This window comes from Macrosteles quadrilineatus, unplaced genomic scaffold (genome assembly GCF_028750875.1).
Source record: "Macrosteles quadrilineatus isolate MER2022 unplaced genomic scaffold, UCM_ALF_1.0 Scaffold_8__2_contigs__length_117827958, whole genome shotgun sequence".
NCBI lineage: Eukaryota > Metazoa > Arthropoda > Insecta > Hemiptera > Cicadellidae > Macrosteles > Macrosteles quadrilineatus.
Genome location: NW_026542601.1, coordinates 29,474,111 through 29,495,713, shown reverse-complemented (window position 1 = coordinate 29,495,713; position 21,603 = coordinate 29,474,111). Strand labels below are relative to the sequence as shown.

General features: G+C 33.4%; 1 protein-coding gene across 2 annotated transcripts in view; it reads left to right on the top strand.

The window, feature by feature from the left end:
• Positions 1–21,188, top strand: part of LOC129000189 (uncharacterized) — a 30,448-nt gene extending 9,260 nt beyond the window's left edge. Inside the window, exons 1-4 of one of the 2 annotated variants that reach the window (XM_054427137.1) lie at positions 9,487–9,591; positions 12,717–12,771; positions 19,511–19,669; positions 20,396–21,188. In XM_054427137.1, coding sequence (XP_054283112.1) covers positions 12,730–12,771; positions 19,511–19,669; positions 20,396–20,581 — 387 coding nt within the window. In that variant the 5' untranslated portion in view covers positions 9,487–9,591; positions 12,717–12,729 and the 3' untranslated portion in view covers positions 20,582–21,188. Of the gene's footprint in view, positions 1–9,486; positions 9,592–12,716; positions 12,772–19,510; positions 19,670–20,395 lie in introns of those variants that run through there. The other variant, XM_054427136.1, reaches the window with a different exon arrangement.
• The last annotated feature ends 415 nt before the right edge of the window (positions 21,189–21,603 follow it).

Here is a 21,603-nt window from a genome sequence, read left to right as displayed (position 1 = left end):
TTACAAATACTGCAAATTAGTCATTTTCCTTTGCATTTTCTTTTAAACCAAGCTTTGTAAAAAAAAAACAAAGATACTTTTTAAAACCTTCTGTAAAATACACAAAGATTTTATCTTTTTAAACTATCAATTTAAAATATCTATTTAATCATTACTTAAATGTATTTTCTTCATATATAACCTGCAATGAATATACTTTTCAAATGCATATATTTAACTACCGTGTCTAAAAAACTCAAGAACAGTTCAGCATGAATTGTAAAAAACAACGAACTGAAAGTTGACAATAGCATCATGTCGCCTGTTATCTTTTTGCTGATAAGACCATTGTAACAAAGGTGAAACTTGCATTGCATGAAGAAATTGTAAAAATACTTCAAATTTTACTTGCACGTCCGAACTACAATGTTCTTCTATGTTTGTTGATTTTAATTTTACAATAATATTATTATGTAACTACTCTAAGCTCGAAGGGAATAATGGGGACCCAAATGTAAAGCATAAACATTTATCACGATGAACGGAAGGGATTTTTCAAAGAATCATTATCTAACTCTTTTCATGGTGAAGAAACTCGTTTAATGTATTTTATTCGTCTTCAGATTTCAAACACATAAAAGAACAATAGTTAAAATGCCTTCATAGGTATTTTAATAGTCTCATGACTTAAACCCAACACCTATACGTATTAAAGGATTGATTACAGCGTATGCAAGCCAAATTGTTGTTATTTTAATTTATGTATTTTTAAATATCCAATTTATCATACACTGACAACATCCATGAAAAAGCTACCTGCACATTTCCTTTGTGTCTGAGATCTATAAATTTACAATTTTGACACTAGTAGTAGTATGTTTGACATGCTACACTATGTTAATTTGATCAAAAACATTTTCAAACGGATTTAGTCAAAACGTTCCCTAAATAAAGAAAGCACTTCTTGCTTTAGAAACGTAAACTGTTATTTTCGAAATCGATTGACAAAATAGCTTATACAAACCACATAGCTTACAAAATTGGTGATTGGAGGGATTTGTACCCAGGTCCCCGCGACACAAGTTCCGCGCTAAAACCACTAAATCAACCTGTCTTATGACAACATTATCTCTGACCTTGCCAAGACTCGTTACTGCGTCACATTATCACATGATAAGCTTATTCATACAACGTTTTTCTTTTAAACGTAAAACTTTGACGTTTAAGTTGGTTTTGCATAGACTATACAAACCCCAGAGTATTATAAGATAGGACTTCCTTCCCTACTTCCTCCACACCGCTTATACCAGTTTAAAAGTCAATTAGAATAATTACGCCCCCATGCAGGCGGCAATGTATGGTGGGAGTGGGTCTTTACGGACACAGGAAACTGGCACGATGTATTAACCGAGCAACTGTGTAGTTATATTATTTTGATTAAATCTTGATTCGAATACGTTTAAGAATGCAACTGATCTAAAATTTTATATGTTTACATTATAATCTTTTCCTAACTTCTACACAGGTGACGGAAATTAAATAGATTGTTTTGCAAAACTGTGAAGAGTTTATTTATTATTCATTGTCGCCATTTAAGGATTTGACGATATTTTTGTAATTTTACTCTCATATTTCGTTGTATTAGGATAAAACTACTAGCTCATATACCTGAACTTTTTGTAAACCATCTTATTGTTGAAAACCGCTCCCAATAAAAAATATTTTTTAAATTACAGTATACCATATCCAAGCGCACTACAACTTGGGAAAAATCAAATTTCTCGAGCTTGTACTGCATTGACGTACATTGTACTAAGTATTTAATAACAATGGAGAATTCCTAACCGCTTCTCTAGTCAACATTTTCACCAACAAATTGCTGCCGATTAATTTCGTTGCAAACCAATCATCGCCAATGCTTTGCAAAGCACCAATAAATCAATAAATTACACAAAACAAAAAAAAATCGAAAGATATGATATTATACAGAACGGTCCCGGTCAAACAGTAGACTGATTTAAGTTGAATTGTATGTAATTTATTTACTTTCGAGTTCTTGCGAGCTTTGACGATGAGAGCTCGCAAAAATACAAGTCACCATAAATTCCTTGATGAAATTTTGGACTACGGAGGAATAAGGAGGTAGATTATGTGGTCATAAAGAGCCCTAACAATTAAGTGGATCTCCAAGCATTGAATATTTCGGCTTTATAAACAAAACTCCTTAAGAATATTCACTATTCACAGTTGGCTGCATTGTTTTCTGCCTGACATGTGGGATCTGACCCACGCTTCGGGCGAGTATAGGCCAAGGATGTTGGTGGGAGAGATCGCTAAGGACATCAACAATGATCTGACGTCATACTAGTCTCCTAGAATAATGACAAGTCTTTCAACTGAGCCCGTAGGCTGGTCGATGATGCGGTGATCATGAGGTGAAGATTTGTCACAATTTCAAACTTAACTCTTCTATTTATCAAGTGCAAATGGGCGTGGCATTGGTGATATTTTTTGTAAAGAATTTTCCATTGTTTAACCTCTACTGTTGGTAATTTTTATTGTTAAAAGAACGATTGTTGTGGATTTTATATTTTAGAAATTGTATTGTTGTTGATTCGAAGTTCATTGTTGTCGATATAGAGTGAGGAAATTGTCATCATTGATTGGTAAAACGTGAAATATAGCCTAGTATACATTCATCCATATGGACCTTAATGTAAGGAGTGTTTAGTTGTTACTATTTGTCTCTTATTAGCTCACAAACGTTTAAATATTTTTATAAATACCTGTTTGTAAATTTGTAAACTTGTTTGTAAACTACTGTTTTTCATCTTGACTGCAAATTAAAAATCGACAAGAGAACACCTAAGTGGACATCAGCTCATCTTTAGTAACAATAAACTCGCATACATACAGGCTCTACATACATACATTTTGTAACCAAAGAGCACAGAATGGAAATATTCACAGTTTATATTCTGTGCTCGCTGTTTAAAACAAATCATGAGACGTCAAGAAACTTGCCTACGTTCTAATCTGTTATGAAGGTATTCTGTCGAAGTCGTTTATATGTATATTTATGGGTACGAATACTTTTACATTTATTTCATAACAAACTAGTATAAATATACGTAAAATTGGAGTAGCGCATCTAAAATTTAGACAGTTCGTCAGTATTCGTTGATACATTAAAAATCATACCAGTAAGCCTATACGGTAAAATACATAAACTAATTCAGTATTCAGTTTTACATGTGGATGAAAATGTTAATAACATTCCTGTTGTGGTTAATAATTGTGAGAAGAATAGTATAATAAGCTGCTATCCCAATACTAATATTATTTAAATAAAGCATATCCGCCGAATTAATGAGTGAAATCCATAAAACTAATAAACTTGATGGTTCACCATTCCAATCTTTCTTTTCGATTTTCCAACCGGGTTTTAACAAGATTTTTAAGTATGCCATTCTATCCAGCTGATACGAAAATTGTATATTCTAACTTTTCTAACAACAAACCCCAACACGATTTCTTCACATTTTCACGGAACGCATAAACTAAAGGAGTCTCTTTAAAGATTAACATTCCGAAGAATATTGAAACATTTACAACCAACTTCCTGTCGTAACTTCAAGTGGAAGACAAGCAGTCAAGTACCAAGTACAGTCAGTTACAGTTCTTGTCGCTGAGTACAGCCAGTTAGATCATTTCTAAAAATACTCTCAAAGAGTAATCTTCTGAGAAACTGCAGTTCATCACTCTCCTCGATGACAAATTTTCTAAAATCTGCAAATCGTATGTCTTACTGTTTTGTTTTATTGTTATATATTTTTCTTGTTATGTTTATACTCTGGAATTATAACCACAATCCGATAAACCCTAGCATGAAAAGGAAAAAAACATGTGTGAATAAGTAAGCTTAATATTTAGAAAAGTGTGATTTAAGATCGAAACGTTTTCGATTGTTTCTTTGAATTTATATTTTTTACTATTGAAGCGTTTATTCTTTTCACACATAATAACAACTGTACACAAAATATAATTAGCTTCTCGAGTATATAGTGTCTTCTTAAACGAGGTGAAAATATGAGCATAGATAAAGTTTTTTAAGTCAATTCGACTAAGCCACTTAGCTTAGTGCCCAAAAAATTGATGATTTCAAAATCTTAAAAACAATGTGTCATTCTAATTTTCCTACACAGAAACAAGCAGTCATCGACGTCTGGTACGACGATACTGATAACACCCCGTCAAGGTCAAGGGTAAAAAGTCTGTGACTTTATATCATGTTAATGCAACTGTCGTTGTTTTTACATCGGTTCAAAATGATATGTTGATAAATGTTTTTGATATTTAGTTGAAGACAATCTTCAAATAAAAGCAAAAATGTTAAAAAAAAAAAACAGGTAAATTTCACACAATTGAATAAATTAACGATTCGTTTTCTTATACTGTACAATAGTTTCGACTATAGCTGTATAGTTGTTTTCTATTGTGTATTTTGAATATCATTTGGAGAGAAATGAAATGTTTAGTATGGAATTGGCCAATGCGTATATGATTGTTGACAAATGATTTATTGACTTAACTCTTTTGGGTTTGAATGAGCAGAATGTGCATAACAATTTATGTGTCGTTGCCATAATTATACATATGATGCAAAGCATCTTTAAATACTTTTCTTAGAAAAGTTTTCTATACATCTAGAATAAAAAGATCGGAGTATACGTGTAGATACAATTTGAAAAGTGTTAAAAGAAGTACCTATTTTATTATATAAATGCCTACTCTTCAATCTATGATTATATTTATATATTAGGCTTTTAGCGAATTTCCCTATAGGGAAGTAGCTATTACCGTAGGTCTCATGGTAAGCCTTAAGCCCGGGACCGATTTACTTTTTCATTTTGATGTCCCCAGAGGCCAAAAACACCATTCGTTCAAATTTTTATATATGTATATATATTTTAATTTAGGTGTTCACTTAATAGGGCTGCTGATATACAGGGTGGCGCAGATGGATCGGGTGGTTTTAAAATACTTGTCAAACTGTCAATTTTAAAGGTATTGGATTGAAATAAAGTGCAAAACGTGAACTTAAAATGGAAGTTTATTGACAAACAATTTGTTAAGTTAGTTTTTAAAAATTACATCCATCAAATGCCTTCCTTCTCGAGCGACGCATTCTTGGAGTCGGTCCTTGAGGTTCCGCATTGCTCGCTCAAGCACATCACCAGGAATTGATGTGATTTCGTTGTGAATTGCAGCCTTCAACTCCTGAAGCAAGGATCTACATGAACAAACCCCGGACCATTCAGGAGTTGAAGGTTGCAATTCACAACGAAATCACATCAATTCCTGGTGATGTGGCGGTGATCCAAGAATGCGTCGCTCGAGAAGGAAGGCATTTGATGGATGTAATTTTTTAAAACTAACTTAACTAATTTTATGTCAATAAACTTCCATTGTAACTACACGTTTTGCACTTTATTTCAATCCAATACCTTTAAAATTGACAGTTTGACAAGTATTTTAAAACCACCCGATCCATCTGCGCCACCCTGTATTAAATATTTAAGTAAATAAGTACAACTGAGCACCCTGAATATTACTTCTTTTTATAAAATATAATATTCAGGGTGCTCAGTTGTACTTATTTACTTAAATATTTAATGTATATATATATATATATATATATATATAGATATATATATATATATATAGATTTATATATATATGTGTGTCCGTGAACACGATAACTTGAGTAATTTTTATCGATTTTGATGAAATTTGGTTTGAAGGTGTAAGGCGGGATAAACTTGAATAAGTTCGCGATCCAGCATGATCGGACCATGGGAACAGGGTTTTATGGGGGGTTTTATGGGGTAAAAATTGGTTTTTCTCACTTTTGACCCTCAAAACACAAAATTTCCCAATTTTTCTCTAAACCTTCTTAAAGAGCTTAAAAAAACAAACAATTCAGTATATCAAAGTGTTTTTGTACGGTTATTGGTTACGGAGAAAACTAAAAAAATTGTAAATTTAAAATTTCCATGTTATTCTTATGGAGAATATTGTAAAATGTTGTAGTTTGCTTGTTTATGGATATCTTTTGATCAAACTTGGCAAATATATTCATTTTATACTAAGCAATAATTATTTTACTTAAAACACACACTTTATTAGTTTCCTTGTAGCAGCAAACCTAGGTACTCGTTAAACCTAATGTTATTTAAATAGATCGATTGAAAATCAATTCAGCCAAATGGAAATTCGCTTAGACGGCAGGTTTGCTGCGGCGGGGGTATTGTACTTTTATCTCTAGTAAGTTATCAACATTTTTTTCTGTATTAATGATATACCGTACCTCTAATAATAAATTCAATTTTCTTGTAGTCAAAAAAATTTAAGCACTTTATTCATGCATTTGTAAGAAGTATTTTTTTTTTAACTTTTCGTAATGATTATTATCTAAATTACAAACATTTAAGTATTTAAAACGCATTTTCTACATAAAAAGGTAATTATTTGTTTAAATTTGCAGCTATATATTAAAATGTATATTTGAAAATATAATGTACCGTAGAAGCCCTATGAGTTTTTAGAGAGTATGAATATTCCGATGTGACAGCGTTGTCCTCTTTTCATGGTCAAAAACATCATTGGCCCAAAAACGTATCCTTGAGGAGCTCCGGTGACAAAAGGTGTGGTGATGCCTCGTCTTACGTATCTAGGTGCTGGCAAAAAGGACTTGTCAAACTATAATCCACCCTTACCAGACTTACTTACTAGGAAAAATCACTATCTCAACCTATTTTGAATGATTGTACTTACTTAAGGTAGGCTAATGCTGGAAACAGGACGTTCGAGAAGGATGGTGCGTTAAAGTTCTCTGTAAAAAAAAAAAAAACGCAATTACCATTTTAAAACTGTGTAGAAAAACTATAATCGTAGTAAACATATATTACAAGGTCGTGTAATACCTACATTGCTCTTGACTTGGGACTTTTAAATAGTTTTGAGCTCCATAAATAAAAGTATAATAGATCGAAAAATTATTGCACGTGCAAATTAAAAACTATAAAGTGTTAAAGTAATACTGTACTGTAAAAGAAATCGCCAGCTTAGATATTTTAATCCACTTAACTTTAAAATTATTTTACAAAGCACTCCCATGTAGAAATTAATTGTATCCTTATGGATTATCAGAACATAATTTTAAGGAACGTTTCTATCCATTATATGCGAAATGTGTTATGATGTTACTATTATCTTTTGTTAAACAAATTATTTTAACCAAATACACCTAGCATTTGTTATAAATATTACTCATCCTCTGACATCATAATGAAAGAATGAATGGTCTATTTTTTAGACCATCAAATGAATCTAACATTTCAAAATTTGCCAAAAAATGAGAAAAAATGTATATACACGACATCACCCCTGACGTTACCGTACATTAAACACATGTCAAAACATGCTACAGATAAGATAAAGTAGGATGAGAAATCTACTTCCAGAATACATCGTCTATGTGATGGTCGAATATTCGTTTGCTAGCAGTAAGCAATTTTAACCACTTAACTTTATTCAATGCCATTGCCAGTGGAATTTTATATGGAGGAATAAAAGTGTTATATGTCAAAATCCTTGATGTTTGGTGGATTTGTAGAAAATCGAACCCACTCGTCCACTTAGTTGGAAACACATCATAACTTACAGAAAACTTCCCATTTACCTAATTTACATCAGCACTATCAATTTACACCTACGTGTGGATATAGGGCGAGTTTTTCTGGGAAATTCTGTCTGTTTATCTTGACCTAGTAAACCAGTAAACAGCCCAATTAGAGACGTGTAAGTGACACTGACACGATACGAGGAATAACAAATTTGTGTATAATTGGCTTATTTACATAAGAGCTATAATCAATGACGTCACAAAGTTGAGTGTCCAGACAATAATACACTTTTTAATATACAACTTTACTTCAAACCAAATCTTCTTGATTTATAATACATATTGTTGTATACACAATGTTTTATACCTATTTATGTGAAGGTTTTAAACGCATATTTATGAGAATGTCTATAAATAATTTAACAAAACATAAATTACATTGAACAGCCACTCACTTTTCCAATTACATGCAACGTCTTCGTTTAAGTAGCCAAAGGTGAAAGGAAACTATTTTTTTTTTTGTAAAGAAAGAAGCGTTTAGAGTTAAATTTAGCATCGATCAAACGTACCCCGTTATGTATTATTGCATTAAATGAAGACACGTAAAATTAGCTTATTTTAAGACTATGTATTTACGAAAGGCTACGGTCTAATTATATTTGTTGCTAAATAATTGTTTTTTCTCATGTTTGACCTATCAGTAAAGCACAAATCACAAATTCTTGGAATAAAAAGTTTTGTTTGTCATAAGCACACTAAGGTTTCTGAACTTGAAAAACGCAATCTCAGGTTTTACTATTGAGGGAAAGTCAATGATTTTTCAAACGTTTACACTGTATACATTAGATTTTCTGTTGATATTTCGACTCTATTAAGTAAGTAGATAACCCGAAAGTACGTTTTTTGCAAGGAGAAACACAACCAAAATAATTATAGTTAAAAATATTTACAACGCTGCCTGTACGTTAACATACCCATATATTAACTGGTTATTTTCTATTGATTCGTTAACAGAAGTTACTATATTTTTATAAGGTCACATAAAAACATTAGGAGTCTCTGACTCTGACGGTGCGATCTTGGGGGCAGAGACGAAAGCAGGTCAATTCAAGGAGAGGGAAAGTTAAACAAGTGACCTACTAGGCAGACCGGTCACATTCTGGCGGGAACATCAACTTGGAGGTTATGTTGTGGATTATCAGCTGGCCTAACAGGTGTGCCAACTTTGAAAAACAAAATATTCTTACGTAGAAGTATACACCGTGTACATTTATTGGATTTTTACTACACTTAATATGAAAGAGTGTGTTCGATTGGATTTGTGTTATGAATTTTGCTTAATTTGATGCATTTGTTCAATCTTGAATAAAAACATACTTAGAGACTCGCTGAGTGCATTGATTATTTACACTATGAACCCAACCTATGAAACATTTGTTGACGCGTCTAGGAAATCCACTCGACAACATGGATTCAAGTCGTGCAAATTGAAATTTTACTTTACGACCTCAAACTTGCCATTTTCAAATGTTTTCTAACTACCAAACTATTCGCATCACCACCACTTCCCAAACCTTATAATAGATTTCAATTCGTACCTAAAACCGAACCCTAAACAACAATTTAAATTCCCAAACACATTATTGACCACCACGGCGGTTCCCTGTACGAAAATGAAGCGTTTTTGATTCTCGGGGCGTTGAAGCCAAAGACTGTTATCAAATTCGACCGAGCCCTCACCGTGGTCGACGCAACCTTGATAACCGGTTCGCCCACTTTTGGTGGGGGGAGGGGGGGATCCAAGCATAGCGTCACCCATCCGTGTCTATGACATCACAGGCCGACGCTCACATCCGAACCAAACAAACAACTCACAGCACTGAGCGTAGCGTGGTTTAGTTCCTTTCTTCGGTTCCTTTGTTAAGGTGAGTGTCCTCAGTTTTCTAGTTTTCCGGCTACATAAAAAGTTTAGAGACTTTAAGAGTCTTCCTTAGTGGAAGCCATGTTGGATTTCTTCCCCATAAGAACAATGTTAACTTTGGGTCCAAATATCTCATCAGCAAATTGTCATATAATTATGGATAAGGAGTTAAATTTAAGGAATTGCGGTCCTCTAGAGATTGACGTTTTTTATTTCACAATTTTTAATTTTTATAATGAATAATTGATTATTAATTATCTTAAAATTAAGCTAACTATTGAAAGGAAATGAAAATGGATTTTCGAAATTCAAAAACCTCAGTCACGAGTCTATTATGTTAAAAATAAAAATTATAAATTTCAAAGCTATATCTTAACAAATAACGCCGTAACGTGTCCACAAATGATGTAATGTTTAACATTGTTCTTATGGGGAAGAAATCCAACATGGCTACCACTAAGGAAGACTCTTAAATGCGATTAGTTTCTCTTACAATCATAGGTTTCGAGGTTTGTGGGTTCCAGATTGGACTTCAAGCATTTGTTTTGTTTTTAAGATGCATATCATCCATCTCCAAACCACACAAGAATGCAAGTGTCAGGGTTGGGAAGAATCACCTGGGGCTGTTTTTTTATCATCATGTAGCATATGTTGTTTGTTTAGTTGATGTTAATCGTTATTCTATGTGTTTCATTATTTTTATGTGAGTTATATTTTACTTTCCCTCGAATGAGATTCAAGACCAAGACTTTTAATGAGATAAAAAGTTTGTTTTATAATTTAGAATGCTATTGGCTCCTTCAAAACGTTTTTATAGACTTTGAACCAAAATGTGAATTAACAAACTGAAATGGCATCACACTTTTGTTGAAGGTTGTGTTCTATTGTGCTATTAAACTTTGTATCTTTATGCGGTTGATAGATTTTACTCAGAATTTGCTTTTATGTTCCAAATCAAATCTAAGACTTCCAATGAGATCACCTAACTAAGCAGCGTTGGTATTAGTTTAAATGATACGATTATCTTACGATATTTTATGCGATCGATTGGTTTAATTGAGAGTTTTATTTTCTGTTAGTATTGATTATCATAGTGTTATTAGACAGACATCCCGTTGTAAACGCTGAAGCCTGTGTCGATGTATTGCATATCCGCAAGCTTGGTTTCGACTTTTTCTCTTGCTTGGTGAGAATTCAGTGGGGACTTAACACTTTGGTTAGTTTGGATTTTGTGAGAGATTTCTCCAAAGTTTAGAAAGTTCTTGAGAGAGCTCTTTCCTTTTTTTACAAGTATGTGGACGATCGGCTCAAGATTATTCCAAAAAACCATCAGTTACAGTTGTAATTGGTGGTGATATTTTGTTATACAAGAGTTCAAGAATTTGTTAGACACATCTTTTAATGTTGTTGAAATGGTTTGAAAATTTATGAAATAACAATAACGTACTCATCAAAATTCTCTCTTTCTATACATGATAAAAACATCCCTGGAAATATTTTTTGTCTTCATCTCATCCATAAGAATCTGACATCTGTTAAGGGTTGGTTACCTTAGGGTTGTGTTTTGTATCACCTGAGCTTATGGATCCTTGTTATACGTTTAAGGGTTTCTACAACATTTACAGTATTTGTTTAAAGCTATCTTTTATTTAATTAAAACCATCAGGTAATGTGTGTTGGCACATCCGACGTATATAGCTTAAAGTATTAAAAGAATACCTATATGTCTGATTAATTCCAAACTATGCATGAAATTTGAACGATAAATATAGAATTATAAACTTGTATATTGTTTTTGTTCTTTCAAAATAAAATTATTGAATTAATCCAAATTTATGTTCGGAAGTGTGTTAAGAGGATCACGGGGATAATTCTTTTAGATTGTTGAAAAATCTGACTTGAAGTTTAGAGCAACATGTTCAGTATTTAAAATACAATCAAATATATTTATGGGAACGAAAAATGAAGTAGAATATTACTTAAGTACTAATACTAGAAATCCAAACGAAAGAAATGAGTCTCAAAGAGAATTATATTTCTGTTAAATAAAAATTGACAGCAAATAAATTCATTTTCACAATATGGGAATAAAAATTCTGTATGTTAATTGGAGAAAATGTAACGTAGGTACGTATGGGTATAGTTTGGTTCTATTGCCCAATTGAGCTTTCTAAATCCTTCCCTCAACAAAAATGTAACTTTCATCGATCTTACCCACCAAAAGGTTTTTAAAAATTTTACATATTTAAAAATCATCATGTATGCCATGTTATGCCAAGGCTCGAATTAGAAAAGCAAAAAGAAATGTTAATCCTTCCACAAACAAGAACCGACAACTTTTGATCCTTGATCTAGTAAAACTCAGCCACGGTCGCAGATAATGTCAAGGGTGTGACCAAAACTGCCTAATTCATCTCCAAGTTAACTGATGATGTCACTAGTGACGTCATCGGCCTTGGTGCCATAGAGGAATGCTGGTGCGGTGGAATGCGATCCTTCATGCTCTATGGTTTATCCTCTATGCTTCACGGCGAATGCGTTACGCGCAACAATGCGGCCATTGGTAATTGGTGGGAGCGTTACCGAGTTCTACCAGTTCTACGAACTAATCTTGTAAATGATTCGATGTGTGATTCATTAGCTGTGATTCAGTTGTTCTAAAATATTGGTCTCATCAGCATAAATGGATGCTTTCTATACGTTGACATACAGTTGCAGGGCTGAAGTAGTTATTTGGGCAAAAAAGGATAATTTGGAGGACGTCAGATGTATATTTACCATTTTTTTTTAAAGTAAACCTCTCATAAATAATTAAACAGCAGTAACAGCCATTTAGCTAAACAATTGGCCTATGTAATTTTTCGTATATTTTAAATTTATTTTTATTATATTGTATTTTAATTGAAATAAAAAGACTGAGGACAATAATTAAGACCACGCGAATCGGTAATACTGCATTATCTGTAAATTTAAAAAAATGTTTTATTACAATTACTTATTTTATTGTTGTTTTAGTTTATTGTTTATTATCGGTAAAATGATTGTAAAATCTACTACTGCTTGTGCTGTCTCCTCTTAAGTCCTACTACAATCTCAAAACAGCTTCCTGATGTTATTGTTTTGTTACAGATAAACAAATAAAATGGCTGTTAGCAGACTGACGATTGTGAAATTCGCCGAATTGGTAAGTGTCCTCGTATTTTGGTTGAATAAAGTGATAATTTGTGATAAAACGTGATATTGCAGTAATTATAATGTGATAACTCATTTTGCCAGAATCATCGCGGACGAGATAGTGGAGAGATGAGAAGTTTGAATCATCAGAGTGATTCAGTATTATGATCAAAAACTGTGAATGTTTAGCAAGTAATAATATACCAAACATACGCTGTTTATTAATTTAGTGAACGCAACAGATCATGCAACTTTTACTAATAAATATAACTTATTTAAATGTTTACATGGTTCTTAAATTAATTCTTACGCATACGTTTTACAATATTATGCATATTTTATGTTTTAGAGCATGTCATGTGAGTCAACGGAAAAATCTCACATTTTAGAAAATAAAATGATTTAGGAGCATGTAACGGAATGAGTTTTTAATCCGCGTTACTTTTGGGAAGAACTCTCTATAAACAGTGTATATGCTACTTCCAGCAAATTAAACGTAATGATCATTTATAACTCTGTATATTTTTTTTATTTTACCCTTAAGTGCAGAACTGATCATTTCCTGAAGCATTTGTATAAACTTTTGGTGGAAATATGTAATAGGCCTACATAATTTATTGCATTATAAGATTGATAAATCATGTAGGTATTTTATGTATCCATACAGTATTGGCATGTTGTAAGTTTCTTTTTTTACGATTCAAACCCTGGTCTTGTTACTATCATGAAACGTCGACCTTTTCTTAGCATCATTAGCCAATGACAAATGCTATCTGAGTCCAGAAAGATCTTGAATCGAACCAGTGACCTTCAGATTTGAAGGCCTGCACTATAATCACATTTGGGAGAGGGAGTAGCTGTGGAGGGGGTGACTAAGGAGTACATACTATCTATTACGTAATGAATGACGTCACAACCAGTTCTGCCCTTTCAACCTGTTTCATGTCATCGCTAAAAATACTCAACTGGTTTCAACTCCAACGTTTTAGTCTATTTCATATTCATTACGAACTATCATTACTCAAAGCTATTAAAAATTTCTACAATGATAAAAAAGTTGACTTCCAATCAAAACATTTTTATCCCAAATATTAAAGGTGAAATGATCAAGAACTAAAAAGTTTGACATGAATAAAAATTAGTTTTTAAAATAAAACAAAAATGTTTATTATGTTTAATAATTTAATTAATTTATTATTTATTTATTTTATCGTATCCATTTATTTAGTTTTATTTATTTGGTTAATTTTAAGAAGAAGAATTCAATTTTTATTGTATGATTCAGAGTAAATTCATCCTTATAATACATACGGTCAAAAATAAAAACAGTAATTTATGCACTAAAATATGTCACATGCAAAAATTGAGGTTGGTGATGTAAAAAATACTTTTGGAAAGGTTGAATGTTTGCAGAAGCAACAATTTATTAATTCGATGAAGAGCCAACGACTTTAAGCCTAAAATTAATTGCTACAGAAACGTAACTTACACACAGCTGTTTGCAATTAACAAAAATATGAGGTTATTCCTCTGCAACTAGGAAATCTGTTGGAACCAATAACAAAAACAATGTAATCTAAAAGCAAATATTTACAAGAGTAAAGTTAAAAGAGTTCAAATTTTCCTTACCAAATGCTCCTAAAGTTTATTTTCGTTTAAGTCTAAAGCCTTGAGTTTTCAAACTTAAGTTTGAATATTGTTTTATATTTTATTGAGCAATTGACAGAAGGACTTTTTAAATGTTACATTCTAACAATGTCTTATAACACATAACGTCATATATATTAAAATTAGATCCAAACAAGAATCAAATTCCCCTTCAACGTAATTTTAGACCGTGATGTTGCCGAAACTGTTGAACTGTGAACTCCGAGCTGAGAAACATCTCTATTTTTACCCACCCTCGCTGATGAAATCCTTTTGGGCTTGAAATTTATTATGACGAACTACAGTACTGCAGACCAATCTGCCGACGGTATTTTTGTTTCATCTTTTGGCCAAACTGGAAATTGGAATAGGCTCCCTACCATTGAACGAAATTGTTTCGTCGAATTCAAGATTGATCTTTAAAATCAGTTTGTTTAAGTATTTATTTTAATGGTAATCATATTATTAATTATTAATTAACTTCCCAATCGCAAAAGGGAAAATTGTACCACACGAAACCATATGAATTCAATAGTTTTAGTGACCTCCACTAATTAAACAAAGGCAGGCAGTATAATAGAAAAAAATACAGACCATTGATGCAATCAATCCAAAACCACAGAATTTATATTCTAACATAATTATTTTTTGCTTTTAATAGAGTTTACACAATTAATTGTCGAATTTATCTTACTGGATGTATTTTAAATTAGGTTTTGTAATTTTTTCAAACATGACGGCATTCCATTAAGTGGGAGAAATGTTCAGATGCAAGAGTGAACACTGGACATCCGCTAGATTGAAAAATGTTTTGACAAATAGTTGAAAATAGATTGAAAAATAGACTTTGAGACTACCAAATGTATCAATATTGTTATATAAGAAGTTTGTAAAAGAAGAACTATTTGGTAACGGAAATTCCATTTGTTAAGTTATAAAATTAACACAGCTATTGTATAAATAATAGTTTGTTGTGTCGTCGTGGTGTAGTTTGTGTATTAATAGGTATGTTAGTAGATTGTTGTAGTCAATATTGTGTTTTAATGGCTAAAGTTTCACCATTACTCTGTTAGTATGATAGCCATTAGACATATTAAATATATTTATCATTAATGTAGAGGTGAAGTATTTAGATTTTTTTTATTGTACTGTAGAAAGTAATATTTTCTAAACTAATTTATAGATAGTATTGGTTAACTAACACACTAGGGTAACCATCCGCATTTACAATTATCATTAACTTATGTAAGATCTCAAACCGCCAAGGTTTGTGAGATATATTGGTTAACTTCCTCTGGAATATCCCATTGCATTTCTTTTGTTGAACTTCTTGGTGGCCGAGCGGAATCTCGGCGGAAATAAAACCCCATCTGTTTCTGGCGATCCCAAAATACAGACAGGAAGTATCCCATCATAAGAGAATTTGGGGACTTAACAGCTGTGAACTCGGGCATGTCTGGTCGGAAATAGGGCTACGCCCTTCTGCCCGTGACAGGGACGGTCTTACTACACTGGCTAGACCAAACCAAGTTCCAAGTCCACTAACACGTCCGAATTGACCGTTGCCACTAGAATCTCACCAGGTGAATTAATACATTCTCAAAAATGGTTGTTTTGTTTTATTGTACAAACCAGAATATATAGAAAATTGCTCCTATCGAGTTTATGAACATGTATTTGAGCCTTTGCCAGCAATGTTTATGTGTTTGTAGGGACCGAGCCAAACTCAGGTCTTTTTACTATCAACCTTTTTTATCGTGCCGAATGGGCCATCAGGAAAAATTATTTAAAGCCCAATGTCACCTGGGCCCAGAACTGTAAGAACTTTGATAAATAGGCCTACTCCAACTCCACCCAATTATAATCAATTCTATTGCAGGAGACACAGTGCTTAAAAACTAAAAGGGGAAATTGATTTAATTTTACTATTCTCTTTACATAATTTTAATCAGCTGATTGTATGCTCTATATTTTAAGTGATAACAAAATTTTAAAATCTCCTAATGTTTTATATTGACAAAATGTTTGATGTTCTTTGTATTTATTTATTGCAATATGTTTTTGTTATTAATTCCAATTATTGTATTTTTGTCTGAATTAAATGGCAAATACAGTCCTTTTTATTTGTAATATAGTCTGACATACTTTTCTACAGTAAGATTACTTGTAGTTTTTAATAAACCAATCCCTATAATAATAATAATATTCATAGAGCCCGAAGGGATTTTTAGATTGGGAAGAAGAGAACCCTAGTTATGGAGGGATTTCGCACAGTGTAAAGGCAATGATATGGACGTTGTTAGTGTGTTAAAAAAACTAAGCATATCATTAAATATAAACATTTATAGTTTACAGTCAATGGTCCAATGGGGCCACTGATAGAATGAGCTTTTTAATTCTGTGATGTTCTTTTTCCTATCCGCAAATCAGGTAAAACTGAAAAGACAACATATTATTGAATATTAACCGTAGGAAGTTATACCCAGAAAATTTTCCTCATAGTATAAAACAAAAATAGATAAAGTAATACAACTTTAATAAAAGGGCAATCAATGAGAGGTTTATTCAATAACTAATTAATTAATAATTAATATCCTTCCTTGCTGACTTAATCTAATATATAAAATTCTCGTGTCACAGTGTTTGTCTGCAAACTCCTCCGGAACGACTTCACCGATCGTTATGAAATTTGGTGTGTAAATTCTGTAGGTATGCGAATCGGACGTAAACTATTTCCCGTTTCGAAATTCTTAAAAGGGCTCCGCCCCAGTGGCTCTGGAGTTTCCCATGTTAACCTTATGAGAAATGGAATTAATGAATCTTAACAGCTGTTTCAATTAAACAAGTTGGTTCTGTTCTATGATGTTCAATAGCATTAAAGTTACAAGGATTACCAACAGGGTGCAGCACTATTATTTCTTTTACATTTATGACAACAGCTAATTTGCAACCAAAAGGTGAGTGAGCGTAGCGAACGAACTTCAACCTGGAGGCGATAAAGCGTAGCGAACGAGCTAACCTGAAGGCAAGTGAGCGCAGCGAACGAGCTCCAACCTAAAGGTGAGTGAGCGTAGCGAACGAGCTCCAACCCAAAGGTGAGTGAGCGTAGCGAACGAACTTCAACCAGGACGTGATTGAGCGATGCGAACGAGATCATCTTGAAAATTAAACGTAACGGTACTTTCTTTCCATCGGTCTGTCTTAGGGGAAACCTATAACTTAGGCGATACGAAGTTCGCCGGGTCAGCTAGTAATACCATATAATACTGGAACATACAGTAAGTAATTTGAAATGTTTATGAACTTGCTAAAAATCTGCATTACCATTTTTCATCAAACAATATCCAACTATCAAACCCTATCCTGCATCTGAAATATCCCGGATTTTCGATTAAAATTTGGCGATCCTCCCATGACATAGGACAGACATCGGGGGAACAATCCTTTCATCCTCCTCATCACAGGAAGTGTCCAGTTGAACAAATTGGGCGAAAGGAAATGTCTTTGTCAGTGGAATTCGTAAACAAAGAGAGAGAATCAGTATTGTAGGCAGTACAGATTTGACAGAGGCTTCAGTCCGAAAATTAGCTTGAGATAAATGTAGCATTCGATCTCGATCTTAGTCTTAAAGTTCAGAGTTTAATACCGGTACTCAAAAAAAATTTACAATGTGTCTGAACTTCTCACAGGGCAATCAGAAATATTCAGGCAAGAAACGAGATGACGTAGGTAAACACAATTCACCTCTTCTAATTCTTGACTCATTCGTCTCTCTAGCTAAAAATAACTTATCAAAGGTGTTGCTGACTTAAGAGAAGTTTTAAATTGATATAACTCACAATGTTTTCAAAACTAAAATGCTTTGACTGATGAAAATGTACCCCCTTATAGCTGAACCCCGACTAGTATGGGTTTAATTTGTTCCTCTTACAAATAAAAGTTGTACGATAATAAACAAGACCAGGGTTTAGACAACTCCTTACAACAAACTGCCAATAACTTAGATAAAACCACCAAACTCCCCAATGTGTATAAAATCAACGCTATCTGAGCTTAAAATCAGGAGTATCCAGCAATTGTGATGTGTGATTCGAAATACAGTATCCACAGAGCTCATCTTTATCTTACTTTAGGCAGGAAAATCAACTTTAAAAATATTAACAACACTCATATTTAGGCAACTAATTTATTTGATTGTATTTAAAAGCATATTTAAGTATTTAAAGAAGAATGTAGGAAAAAATTGGCTATCCTACAGTACATTGCAAACATCATCAACTAACAAAAAAGACCATTCCCAAAATGTGTAAATCATATTCAAATTACCATACTTCCTGATAAACAGCAAGTCACAGACCACTCAGCCTAATATAAATAAATTAATTGACCAGGCTATTTTCAATTCTGTCATTGTGAGTGATGGCCAACCATTTACCTTTTTTACTAACAAATTTCCGTCATTATCTGCTAAGGCACTGGCCAATGCCATTCTGATTATCCACTACTAACTTTTGTTTGTTTTGTTATGTTGGCTGGCATGTATTATTGTATTTTGCTTTGTAGGCATTGAATTAGAGATACAACTGGAGTGGAGGTACAGTACCAAAGCACTGAATGAGAGCATTGAGACTTGAGATATGTTTTGTCCGCTATATGTACTACTAGGGGTAAAATACCTATCAAATCTAGGTATTTGGATGATGAGCGCCGAGACTAGAGGCCGTGGTTTAGGATGTGTAGCAGCTATCCACAGGGACGGTCCTAGAGATTGCGGGCCCAAGGCAAAGTTCAATAGTGGGCTTCTTTTTTTCCTTTTTTTTATTTACGGACAATCCATTTTACACAGAAATATACAAAGCCACTGTTGTGGGCTTGTAATAAAGCCATGAGCCAATGAACTATATTTGATTTGAATTCTCTAGTAGGTAACAACATAACAAAATTGAACCGCATGTTGATTTTCTAGCAGAGTTGGCGTGCCAGTGCTACTTCAAGTTCACAGTGCATGTACTCAATGGTTGTAGGCACTCACAATTACCAACGGATCATACTACCAACGTTTGTTTTTTATGTCACCACTAATGGCATTTGTCTTGTTTTAGGCACTGGCCATCGCCATCTTGATCATCCACTACCAGACTATCGAGGAGCCTGTTCCCTTCAATGCCCTCATCACCACTGGTACATACGCTGGTTTCGCTCTCATCGTGGTAGGAACCTTCCTTGGCTTCATCACTGGCAACTCCATCAACAAGTCTGTGGTGAGTACCTCTACCATAAACTTACTTATGCTTTCTCCCTTGAAGGGTGGAAACATAGTGGAGCAGTGAGGCTAGTCTAGCGGAGAGCTTTTTTGCCCCCAATAGTAGCAGGAGCGACACTTCTAAAACACATTGACATATTAGAGCGGCAACAATAGAGAGTCAAGAGGCTCAACTACAGTTATTGCATTGGCCATTCATTGCACAACTGCTTAAACCTATTTAAAATAATAAAAAATGCATAACATTTCTTGAAACTTCTAATTTTAGTATTTGTTTTAGTACTTAGTACTTCTGTTTTGAGTAGTAGAATAAGTACATTGTACCCAGCCGGGTATCCGGATTTGTTTAATTAATGGTCAGTTTAACTACCTGATGTGGTAAGCATTTCAACTTAATGAATACAATACAAGTAGGCTTAATTTAATTTAGAACATAAGTCATGATAAATTATATTCACTCGGTAATTATATTATCCTACACCCTCCTGGTTCAATTAGGCTAAAATATGATACATATAAACTGTACAATGTCTTATACTCCATACACAGCCCTACTCCGTTTTAGGGGAAGAAATCTATACCCTCCACTTGGTCCCAGGTAAGAAAAAACATTGGTCAGGGAACTTCCTCTCAAACCGCCTAAATTTTGTGAACGGAGTATGATTCTGTTTACAGTAATCATCTGTACTGTACAAACGTAAATATAAAAACCTATATTTTCCAGGACCTGTTTTTCTGTGTTGCTGGAGCCATCTTGTACCTCCTGTCTGCGTGGTTCACTTACAACCACTTCTCCGGATGGAAGTTCAACACCAGCCATGCCAACCTGGGTATAACCAAGTCGGTGCTTGCTCTGGTCCAGGGAATCGTCTTCATTGTTGACGCTTTCTTCACATTCAAGGTTGAATAAGAAAACAACCCTAAGCCATCAAAACTGTTTACGTTATTGGGCAAAGCCTGTGGAAATCATATTTCATATCAAGACTCAAGAAATCGCCATAAAATTGAAAAGTTTTAAGAATGTAAAGGTTGTTAAACTCTAAACTCTACTCTTTCAGAGAATGTAATGAGTTTTGTACGTTAGGTAAATTTTTCATCCTGATTCACAGGTGCTGTTAATAAGCGAATTTGGAAATCATATTTTTAGAATCATTTAATCATGGGGTCGATTCTGTCCTATTTAGAGTGTTAAATGTGAATCTCAAAATTAAAGATCATCTAAGACTCCAACAAAAACATCATTTCATTTCTACTTAATTATTACTCTTAAGTTATTTTGTACTGTAGTTTATAGGTTATGTAATTTTAATTTCTAACATTTCATAGTACATGATGAAAAGTGTTCACTCCCATTAATTCATAGTCTTTTATTTATTTTGTGAAGTAGTTCTTTAGTTATCCTTACAAAAGTGCAAATGATATACCAATGAATTCATCCAGTGAACTTTCTGCCAATTTTATCCATTGTTGTCAGTGTAAAGTATATATTTTTAACAATAAAGTTTATATTTTCAGTATTGTGGACAATCTTTTCATAAGCACCACCAAAATATTTTTAAAATTCAAAATAATTCTTCATCAGCAGATGAAAGAAAAGAATTTATTTATAAAAATAAACACGTCTGGCTTAAAAAATAAGGTTGCCAATGACACAGAAAAAATATACACTTAAGGCTAGGATTATACTAGAACGCTGGCATCCGGGACTCTAGCGGGGCATTAAATCAAATGGGGGCGATTAGACTAGGGATGCTGGGACTAGGGACGCTGAAATTCGAGCGTACGGCTACTTTTTGCTTCCCGGGATGCACAAAATCGGTTGTTCATCGGCGCATTATAATAGGCGGATAGCATCCGAGACGCTCTCTTTCAACATGTGCGCGAATATAGGGAATACGCTATTACCATAGGTCCAGGTAAGACCTGGACCCG